The following is an 11,517-nucleotide window of genomic DNA, read 5'->3' as shown; positions in this document are numbered from 1 at the left end:
ATGCATCGCACGGCCCCAATGTCCGACAGACTGTGTCCAATCTGCTGCGCATTACAGCCTAAGGAAAAAATCACAGGCACTGAAAAGGCATTGGCTACTCAGTAGTCATGTGGACACTATTTTCTGAAAGATCATTTTCAATATTTTAACTTCTCACTTGTTATGCTTTTGCAATCTGATTTGGAAATAATAGACATCAGAAAGCTCTTAAGTTCTAATATGATCTGTGGTGTTCCAAAAGAGTTATGAAGCTCCTAGATATGACTTCAAGGGCTTAAAAAATCAGATCAGATCCTATCCTGCTGAAACGGAACTTAAAAAAAAAAAAGAGTTCTCCTAAGAAAGGTCGAATCAAATAAATGGAAATTAGAATGCCCAACTTAAACATCCATACCAAAACACATGCTGCAAGCAAAATGTAGTAGTCATTCATTCTCATAGATACAGGCATCCAACAACTTCAGAGTCATTTAAAGTGAACAGCAAGACTAAACCAAGAGGAAGAGACCAACAATTACCGGCAAGATTGAGCTGCCGTGAGCTCATCCTATCAAAGAACAGCATCCGTTCACAATATTTCTCATAAACAGCATCAAATCCACCCCACCACTGCCTTCCCTCAGCTTCCACATCTCTCCACTCACAGGAGCTTGTCTCACCCTCCTCCTCCTCATCCTCTTCCTCCTCGGCACACGAGTCTTCTTCAGGAATCAACACCATAAAACTGTTCCTTCTCAGCTCTTTGAGCCTCCTCTTCACCTCATTTGTTATAAAATCATCATCATCATCCTCAAAATCACTACAAGTGTCAGTCTTCGGTGAGTTGTCCTGATCACCACCATTCTCGCTCTTTGGTTCCTCCGGTTGAGGCACGGACTTATCCTCCAAATCTTTTTCTGGTTCTGGTTTGTGAACTTTCCTGAACTTCATAAATTTGAACAAATCCATCTTCAAAAAATGACCTTTTTCCTCTCTTTTTTCTAACCCTCCCCAAACTGAAAAGAACTTTTTTGGATCAGAACATTAGATTCAGAATCTTTCCTAAAGATTATATGCTTCAGCAACTAAGAATCACCATAACACAACATTCTTTTAACTGGGAAGTTCTAATCAAATTCAAAATCACAGTTCAACCCCATGCAAACTACTCATTGCTCTTTTCAGTCACTTCCAGAAGCTCAACCCAAGTAGATCAAGAAGTTTTACTCATTAAAAAAGAGGTAAAAAAAAAAGGACTCAACAGTAAATACTAAAAAAATGCAAACTTTAACCAAAATTTTCACACCACTTCACTCCTCAAACCCACATTTTGATCAATATTACCCTAAGCAGCAAAAGAAGAAAACCCTAAAACTCCCCCTCCAAAAAATCAAGCCAATTTCTGTTATTTTACAACTACCCAGAACAAGATTTTACACCAAAACCATAACGCAGTCGAAGAAATCTAACAAGATCAATTGTGTAAAGGGCAATGTAAGAACCCTAAAAAGAATTCAATTCAACCCTCAGAAAGAGCTTTTTTTTTTAATCATTTTCCTCAAAAAGGCCAAAAAAAGGACAATGAGTGTTGATGACTGTGCAAAACAGTGAAGTGTTGGAAACAATGAAAACGTTATAAATGAATCAAGCGCAGTCAATGGGTTTCATATTTTCAATTTAGGTCTCCACTTCCCATAAAACATGCAATTTTTTTTCCTCCATTTTTGGATAAAAATTAGATAGTAAATAAGGTTAAAAATTGGTTTAATTATCATGGGAAATCTGTGTTATTGATTCATTTTAATTAATTCAATTAAAGGTTTTGGATTTATTTGGAAAATAGAAAATGCGAACACGGAGCCCAAGAAACACAGGGTGCATCGTACAGAGAAATGAGAATATTGTCAGAAGATGCACTCACCCGCTGCTTTTTCTCAGTCGCACTTAAAAAATGCCGCGCAAATACAAGGGCTTCGATCTATGACCATTAAGATTACCATATTACCCTTTTATCTTTTATTAGTAAGAAAATTCTATCTTGCCATCATTACAATTTTACGGCATCAATGTCATAATCAATATAAGCTTCATAAATTACAATAATAAATAAAATTAATTAATTAATATAAAAATAATAAATTAGTATTTTAAAATTATAAATAAAATAAATATTTATAAAAATAATATAAAATTTATAAATTAATATTCAATTTTAATTTTAAAAAATAGTTTATTTATTTAAGAAAACAATTTGCTCATTAATTGAAATAAAAAAATTATATTGAAAACAATTGGAATAAATTTTATTAAATTGATTTAACCATAAATTCTACACTCATGATAGGACAATTAAGTAAAATTATTTTTCTCAATGTGGATCAAGTTAAATCAGAATAAAAAAAAATATTTTTACATTACTAGACATATATGAAATATCAATAAAATTGGATTTACTTTTATTTTTATACATATTTCATATAGTTTTAAATTTTGCTTCTTACTTATACTAAAAAATTATTTAGGGTTGCTGTCGATGAGGTTTAGAAGAATGCAAAATCACTTATCTTATAAATAATTTTAAAAAATATAAAAAATTTCAAATTTTGATTTTGATAATAATTTTTATTCTTAATAAAATTTTGCATATATCATCACGTATCTTACATAAACCCAAAATTATCACTATTCAATTTAGAAATAAAATTTGTAAATATATAAGGTAATCATTTTTTACATTTGAAAGTTTTTATGTTTTTAATAACTCTTGTAATATTTACTTGTTTTACATTTCATTTACAAGTCTTCAATTTCATTACATAACTTATACGTTATTTTGCATTTAATGCTGATTTACAAATTTTATGTTATATCTGTAAGTTTATGTTTTGTTTACCAATAATACATTATTTCACCACTTTTATTTTAATTTTGCTTATTTTACCTTCATTTATAAGTTTTATGTTTAATTTAATAAATTTATTATTTATTTTACACTTAATGTTGATTTACAAGTTTTATGTTATACTGATAAGTTTTTATTTTATTTACCAATGATACATCATTTTACCACTTCTCTATTAATTTATTTTTATCTTTCATTTATAAGTCTTATGCTCCGTTTACATCATTTATGTTTTATTTTACATTTAATGTTCATTTATGAGCTTTATGTTATATTCATAAGTTTTTGTTTTATTTATTAATGATATATTAATTCATCACTCTTATATTGATTTACTTATTTTACCTTCTATTACAAATCTTATATTATATTTACATAATTTAAGTTTTGTTTTACATTTAATGGTGATATATAAGTTTTATATTAAATCTACATTTCTTAAATTTCATTTATATAATTAATATTTAATTACAGTATTGATGTCATGATTTTAGTCACAGCATGAATGACCCTTATTAATAAGATAAATTTCAAATTATTTTCTCGAATTGACTGTATTTAAATCATTTCCTTTACTTTTAAAAATCTGAATTACCCCTATATTTAGTTAAAAGGTAAGAAAAAATAGGGTAGATTGATAATTTCTTTTTATTTTTATAAAAAAATAAAAATAGGGTAGTTGGAGCTTATTGCTCATCTTTGTTACTTTGTGCTTGAAGTAGGGCTGGACTCAGCCACGATTGTTTCTTGGATTCATTCTTGCGGCCCTGTTCGTTGGAATTTTTCTTATTCGTTGCGTCGGGTGTGTGTTTTGACATCTTACTCTTCTATTTTGGTTAGGCATGTGATTTCGCGAAGTTATTTTTATTGTTGATTTTCTGGCCAATTAGGCTTGCACTTGTCGTGCTAGGCAGCGTTTCTTATTTTCTTAGGATCTTCCTGCATGCTTATTTGGTATTATTCATTTAGATGTGCAGGTTGTTCCTCATGTTAAACGCTAACATTGATGACTTTCTTTCTCCTTTTGATGATTTTATTCTTCTCTTTTTATTCTTGTATATTTTATATTTACTTTAGGAGGTTTTGGTTTATGTTCTCATACTTAAGTATTTGCTTCATTACTAATTTGTATTACAGATAGAGATTTTACCTAACTCCTCAAGGTGGTTTTTATAAAAAAAAAAAAAAAAAGTTCATGCCTAACAAAATGATAGATCTTTATTGATGAGTGTACCATATCAACATGATTGACATGAGACACACGGTCCACATAAGTTTTTCTCCAACAAACATGTTTTTTTTTTAAATTGCACACAAATCTTAAAATTTTATATTTATCTCAAAATTTTTCCTCTTATTATATAATTTATATTTTCATAACTCTAAACTCTTATAATTTTCTTTGAAAAAATATTTTTTCAATCGAAAATAAAGTTTTTAAAATGTGATGAGCGTAAAAAAATTGTTGAAAGAATAATTTATCTAAATATTTAATTGAATTTTCATTTAAAACAAGAAATGAATTAAATTGTGTTAGGTTATTCAAGTAACTTCAATTAAAAAGAGATTTTATGAGAAATTTCGATGGGTGTCATAAAGTCAACTCAATAAATAATTGATCACAATCCAAGGTGAGTTAAGCACATAGCATGTCATCCGTTTAAAAGCCAATGCGAATTATTATTTTAAATGTTTACTATCCACAAATATATTACAATAGAAGGTCGATTGATATACTAGACACACATATATCTATTGAAATCTAAAAAATCTACGAAATTTGTTTGAAAATTTAATTGCTTTAACAACATTAGGGAAAAATCTACTCTTATTTCATATTCTTTATTAAATTTTTTTAAAAAAAACCCACGAGGGTTCAAATTGATGCCCTCAATGTTAGTGGCACTATTAGCCTATTATTAGTCAACGAGCCACAAAGGTGTGATGGGGAGTTACCGTACACCCCAAGCGCAGCATAAAGTCTGTAAACTTTCTTAAATAAAACTCAAATTATAAATTCAGTCTCATTTGTTTGGGCCATTGATAGCATTATGTGAATTGGAATGCATCAATGATACTGTATGCGCACATTATCAAATCTTGATCATGTCATTTTCGCTTGGATTAAGTAATGCCAATTGCACATAAAATTGTACGTGACAAATAAAATGAAGACGTATGTAGGTAAAAGGCAAAATTAATATAACGAATGAGTTTATTTTTCATTGAAATGTTTTTATCTTTCGCGGTCATGTGTAATTTTTTGTAATAAAATTAATAAAGTGAATGGGTTTATTTTTTTAAATGAAATATTTCTTATCTTTAGTAGTCGCGTGTAATTTTGTTTGTAATTTTGTGCATAAATATAATTATTTTTGCTGTTTTAATGGTCACTGTATAATTTTATATACAAATTGCATTTCTCTAGTAGTTTCTGTTTTTTTTATTTAAACAAAAAATCTTCTTAATTTACTAAATATTTAATATAAGAAATATAAAACATATTTGTTTATGGAAAATAGTGGTAGAAATCATCATTGTGCCCTAGAACATGATGTGCATGAGTACTGAGTAAACAAGTCAAAGAGCACACAATGTCATGTCTCCCCTCATGAATACAAATCCAACATGACCATTTTTCCTTTTTTTTTTTTTTTTTTTTTTTTTTTTTTAAACATGCAACTACATCCTATCCATTTTAGATCTGGGGCGTTTTTGTTCAAGTTATAAATCTTGTTAAATATTTTGATGTGATTTAAACAAACAGTTAATCATTAAAATTTTTGTAATATCCGCGTGACACTTACTTGTATATAGACTTCGTTTGCTACAAGTTTTCAAATATAACTTATTTAAATAGAATTTTTGTTAATAAAATTTTTATCAAAACATTTTAATTATTTAGTTATCAATAATAGTTTTTATTAAAACTTATAAAATTACTTTAATAAGTAATTTTTTTAAAATTATGTTATGAAAATAATAAAATAATTTTATCAAATAAATAAAAATTATTTTAAATATTTTAACATTTAAAAATATATTTTAATCTCTATTCCCAAAAATTAAAAATATGAACTTTTATTAGTAGAGATAAAATAGCTTATTTAGTTTTCAAAAATTTTGCCAAAAAAACAACAAAATAACAATAAAAAAATATTTTTAAAAAGAACTCATGGAATTAAATAAATACTTATGACTATTGGATAAACTATATTAAACATGCACGTAATCTATTTGTCTATGTATTTGTAGCTCAATTTGCATGCAAGGAATCAGAAGTGCAAAGTTTGAATAACCGAAACTAAATCTTCCATTCAATGCTCAAACTCCCTATTAATTTGTAATACAAGGAAATAAACCGATAAAAATTTAAGTTTCAAAATTTAAGATCACTAGACTTCATTTGCATTTTATATACCATTATTAAAATAAAAATAAAAAGCCCACCAGAAAAGAAGAGAAAGTGTAGAGCTACAACAATCAAGCAAAAAGACTTCAGCACAATCACATTAAGCCAGTATCAAACACAAGTTCACAGCACACTCTGCTCGTAGATAATTTGTCTCAATACAATTAATTTCCATGCTTCATTGCTTTTATATCATAATTTCAGTCTTAAAGTTACCCAAATGTATGAGTGAAGATATTAGTAGTCAAAAGTTCATCCAAGTGTTGATAAAAATTTCCCATCATTTTTCTATAAGATATCTACACGAGTCATTGTTTTAATCCAAAGGGAGCATAGACGTTTAAACACTTAGAACTTTTTTAGAGCCGCGAATGAGGCTATTCATCGTCATCTTCTGGATCAAAATCCTTAATTTTCAAATCCGCGTCTTCTCCCCACTGGATGCAGTTGTCAATTTGAGACAACACATACCTTATACTGAAACAGACAACAGGTCAACATTGCTCATCAATTATATGAAATGCCAATGAACAAAACAATTTAGTTTCTTAATTTGACCAATTCAATGAAATGAATGACCTTGCAAGTTTTGAGTTTACAGCAAATTATAAACCAGCAAATTTGAATCAGGTTCGAAAAGATTAACGCGGAAGAGACTACGTAAATTGTTTTTCTTTTTCTGGCCATCCTGGGTAATAAGTTCATTTAAATAGCCGAAACCATCACCTGGTGATAACAATAGCATCTTAGAAAGATATGTTTGAACCCTAGCTGTAACTCATCTTCATTATCTGGGACAATAATCTTCTGTCACACATATCTGATCATCAATTATTAACCGTTTTTTAATCATCAAACATATAAGCACAAAGCTAACAGAAGGAAGTATGGAGTTGAGCAGTTTTGTATTGATGCTGCAACGTAAAAACCACGAATATGTGGAAAAAGCGAACAGGAAAAATTATGTATACCATATCATCCCAAAACCTTCCTACTTCACATCTTTTCCCTTATTTTCTTCTCTCATTTTTTCTATTTCAATTTTTAAGCTCAAACAAATTTACTATTTCATGCCCCGATTTCGGCTCAGTTAAGCTGGATTGGAAATTCAGGAATAAAGTCTCATGTTTTGCACAGCTCCAGAAAATCTAGAGAGACAAACACCAAACCATGCTTGAAAGATAGAGAAAATACCTGCTCTCCTTCCTCAAGTCAAGAGGCATAAAACTGACCATGCTATACTCGTCCACCTAATGCAACAAAAACAATATGATAATTAAAAGAAATCCAAGTGATACTCGTCAATTCTGAGAGATGTACGGATTTATTTAGGAAAAAAAATAGACATGTCATTATAAAATTAGTGGAAGCTCAAAATCACAACTTAATAGATACTGAACATTTCATTTAAGCAGATATTAGAACAAAATACACTTACACAACCAATAGGGAAACTGTATTGCGTAGTGTATGGTTATATAGCCTGCCCACTAATTGGACAGAAAGGAAAAAGATGAAATATTCAAATGACTGAAGATCAAATTAACCCAATGACAATAACAATCAAAAACTCGATATGCCGGAGAAAATGTTCAGTGCCATAACTTATCCAAATGGAAATTCAATTCAAGCATCACTGGTAGGGTATCATCAAACAACATAGGCTTAGTAATTACATAAAGCCACAATTCAAATCAGCATTCAAAAAGAAAAAAGGTAGGGACAGCCATAAGTCAACTAACTATTTGAACCCCCCCCAACAAAAGAAAAAAAGCACCAATGGGTTTACAAGATATTGTAGGCATGACCACACAAAAGATATGAAAAGTCAATGAAAGTACTGAAGTTTCTCTGCTGTTGACATGAATTCATGGAAATTTATCTTCATAGATAAAACATAAATTAGATATTAGACTTTCCATTGCTTAGTTACGTACCAGCTCAATCAGAGACTTATTTAGCTTTGCAAACTGAGGAGCCATGTGTTGATTCAACTCTGACAATAGAAATTGTGATTCTGGATTCAAGTAGCTAAGAGCAGAAAGGATACAAACATTAGGTTAAAACACATACACCAGAGAGCAGAAAAGATATGTTAAAACAGGACTATACAAGATTGAGAAATCAGCAAAGATTGAGGAGTTTACTCTTCAATTTCCTTTTTGTTTGTCACAAGGTCCATTTTAGAGAGGATATTAACATGGGGTAATTCGAGCTGGACCATTGCAGAAAGAGATGCCATGCACCCACTTATAAACTTGGTGACATCTGTGATGAACTAATTCATATGAAACAGGAAACTATAAGCACGCTGCACAACAGTGAGCGTACAACAGAAGCATACAATACAAGGTGGGAGTGTTCTAAATCTTATACAAACCTGTGAATCGAGCAAGTACACAGCGCAGACATTAAAATTTCTACTCTTCAAATGGTCCACAAAGTTCCGAAGAACTGGCACATGCGTAAAAAGTTCAATCTGGCCTGTAAAAGTTTTACGATTGGGTGAGGTTAAAAATAGATTTTCTAGCAGAAAACTTGGATGAACTCCTAAAATTAAGCTGAAAGAAGCCAGAAGAATATTGCAACTGAAGTGAAAAGGGGAAGCATGAGTCAATATTGTTCCAAGTCCTACCTAACTTAATATTCTTGAAAGAAGAAACAAATACTTTATGGAAAATTAAGTCAGAAGCTAAGGCACATGGGCAGTAGAGGGAATTCTCAATAAACTACATGCATCAAGCAAATCAGCAAGAGATTAATGTAAATTTCATTTGCCATCTTTACTTTTTAAGGGACAGTTTTGAGTATGATCACAATTTCAGCTAGTGAAGAGCCTAACTTGTAGAAGCCCCTGTCTTATGTAATCACATTCACATAATAACAACCTACTCTCCTTTTATTCCTCTCTTCGATCAATTAATTTCAACAGTACAGTACATATATGGAATTAACATAGATGCCCATGTGCAGACATAATCTATACCTGGGCAATCAAAAACAAGATAGTCATCATCCAAGTAGTTATCCAACTCCTCTGCCAGCCAATCATCCAGATTATCTTCTAAATGTCTAATAAGGGGATTAAGGTCATTCATATCCATGAAAAAAAAAATATAGAATAAACATTGTCCAAATATTTAAGTAAAATTTATCCCTCTCTTCAGGCTTCAAGGGATGATCACATGCATTGAATCAAAAGCAACTAACAAGGATTAGTAAAACAGATAAGTCACAAAAATCCAATCTTTTTAAGCCATTAATCATAAATAATAATTGCAAGAACAAACATGTAGCAATAGCAACTAAGAAAGGGAGGAGATTGATTTCACTGTGGGGAATAACACAAACAGAAAGGATACTCCATGCAATAGATTAGACCACCATTGGGACCCAATCCAAGTTCCTCCATAACGTCTTCGAGAGAAATAAGTTCCCTAATATCTGCAAAAGAAAAGAGAAAGATTAATGCCCTGAAACTATAGAAATAGATTATTTTGTCAAAATTACCAAGAAATCAAGCAATAATAGGTGGACAAACTTACCCATGGCCACAGGATAGTCAAAATTTTCTGCAGCAGGATCCAGGTTCACAATATGCATTGTCCGCCGAACAGTTTCACAGTGTCGGTACAAACTAGAGCAGTAAGTTGACTGATTGGGAGGGGGGAAAAAAACGCATTTAATCACTAAAGCATACAACCATGACATGTAACCTTTGCATAGAAGATCCAAATATGGAACCATTCTCCAGAAAACACAATATACGGCTTAAGGACAGTTACATAAAGAAACTCACCTTTCCAGAGCCCGCGGGGCCTATAACGAGCTGTGCGTAGCCCATTACTGCTTCTCAAGTTGCTGCAGTAATTCAAAATGGTGAGAGGGAACTGAAAAAAATGAAATAGCAAGCATGAGACAAACATTGGAGAGCCAGAATAATCGATATCAATGATTTATACACAGCAAAATGATCCCATCCACCTTTGGATACATGAAATAGGATTATAATTTTTTGATGGTTTTATAACAAAACAACACTGCACCTCTACATAATTCACCCAAAATAAACACCCAAAAAGAAAATATCAGAAAACAAAAGAACAAGTGATTTCCATCGAACCAAATGGAGGGTATGTTTATAATTCCATACTTCTACTTAATTTAAGTGTTTGGTAAACACCCACTTTTACTTGACAGTTAGTGATACCATTTCACATGCAGCAGCTATGGATCGAAAGCCATAACAACACAACACCTCGATCCCTAACATACATCGAATGAATTTGCTTTAACGTCAGAAAAAGTCTTATCAAGAGAACTCGAATAAAGGGGTACTTTTCTTATCCAAAATATAATAAAATAAAATAAAACACTGCTCATAAACAACAGCACGTGGGTCGGGGTTTATCAGCATACCTGGTGGCAAACAGCTCGTGGTACAGGCGGGGGCCGGCGTTACGTTGGCCGGTTAGGCTGGTCAGCCAGCTGCAGAGGGGAAATTGAGAACGGGAAAAGAGAAGCGATGAAGTGAGAGACGAGGGAGACCTTAATAATATTTTATGACAAATTATTTATTATTAAATTTGTTTACAATTACTTTTTGTTTAATATTTTTATTTTTATTTTTTTACTATCATATTCTTAAAGTTAATAGAACTTTTAATAAAAATTATAGTAAAGATCTCTTTTACTCATAAACTATGCAAGTGCAACTTAACGCTCTAAATTTAAAAAAATACAAAACTAATTATCTACGAATAAATAATACTTTATCAATTGATTATTTTATATATCTAAAAAATTAATTGATAAATTTGTAAATATTATATCTTATGAAATTTCTAAAATACTGAATATATTAAAATTTTTAAAAGATTCCTATGGTATCAACAATTTATCAATGGAGTTAATAATTTGATGATAAAAACTGGAACATTAAGTGGAAAAAAAATAAATTTCATAAAATTTTGTTAATAAAATGATATGTAAAAAAATGTTATGTGGTAAAATAATAATATCCCCTTAGAACATTCTTAAATAAACTAACCCTCATTGTATTACTTTAATGAAGCCAAAATAATTATTTAAATAGTATAATTATTTTTAAATTGCATTTTTAATTGTTAAATTCAATATTACTGTAGACAAATAATTGTTATATTTTTTTATTTAATATTAAAACTAGTTTAAATAGATTATTGAATTAAAATTCTAATATTTA

At 30.2% G+C, this 11,517-nt stretch overlaps 2 protein-coding genes across 5 annotated transcripts in view; both read right to left on the bottom strand.

The window, feature by feature from the left end:
- The window catches only part of LOC18044339, a 3,058-nt gene extending 1,301 nt beyond the window's left edge, over positions 1 to 1,757 (bottom strand). Inside the window, exon 1 of the mRNA XM_006436321.2 lies at positions 442 to 1,757. Coding sequence (XP_006436384.2) covers positions 442 to 948 — 507 coding nt within the window. The 5' untranslated portion in view covers positions 949 to 1,757. The remainder of the gene's footprint in view (positions 1 to 441) is intronic.
- A 4,777-nt stretch (positions 1,758 to 6,534) lies between these two features.
- Positions 6,535 to 10,869, bottom strand: LOC18043378 (GPN-loop GTPase 3). 4 transcript variants are annotated; one of them, XM_006436318.2, is made up of 10 exons: positions 10,713 to 10,869; positions 10,093 to 10,183; positions 9,839 to 9,947; positions 9,656 to 9,737; positions 9,280 to 9,365; positions 8,674 to 8,777; positions 8,441 to 8,571; positions 8,231 to 8,324; positions 7,488 to 7,543; positions 6,535 to 6,770 (listed from the first exon to the last, which is right to left on the bottom strand). In XM_006436318.2, exons 2-10 carry the CDS (start codon positions 10,135 to 10,137, stop codon positions 6,671 to 6,673), a joined length of 807 nt encoding a protein of 268 aa, XP_006436381.1. In that variant the 5' UTR covers positions 10,138 to 10,183; positions 10,713 to 10,869; the 3' UTR covers positions 6,535 to 6,670. The 4 variants fall into 4 exon arrangements, with proteins under 4 accessions (XP_006436381.1, XP_006436382.1, XP_024042328.1 ...); XM_006436319.2 differs by having other exon boundaries at positions 10,093 to 10,154; positions 10,713 to 10,854; XM_024186560.1 differs by lacking the exon at positions 10,713 to 10,869 and adding an exon at positions 10,278 to 10,379.
- Between the last annotated feature and the right edge of the window lie 648 nt (positions 10,870 to 11,517).

This window comes from Citrus clementina, unplaced genomic scaffold (assembly GCF_000493195.1).
Source record: "Citrus clementina cultivar Clemenules unplaced genomic scaffold, Citrus_clementina_v1.0 scaffold_4, whole genome shotgun sequence".
In the NCBI taxonomy this organism is placed as follows: domain Eukaryota; kingdom Viridiplantae; phylum Streptophyta; class Magnoliopsida; order Sapindales; family Rutaceae; genus Citrus; species Citrus x clementina.
The sequence above is the reverse complement of the archived record's forward strand: the minus strand, read 5'-3'. Positions and strand labels throughout refer to the sequence as shown.

Coding starts and splice junctions, on each gene's coding strand:
- LOC18043378 (XM_024186559.1), bottom strand. CDS start 10,040: ATGGTTCCATATTTGGATCTTCTATGCAAAGGTTACATGTCATGGTTG. Junction 9,738..9,838: donor TGACTATCCTGTGGCCATGG/GTAAGTTTGTCC, acceptor TTTCTTTTGCAG/ATATTAGGGAACTTATTTCT. Junction 8,325..8,440: donor AACAAAAAGGAAATTGAAGA/GTAAACTCCTCA, acceptor TTCTGCTCTTAG/CTACTTGAATCCAGAATCAC.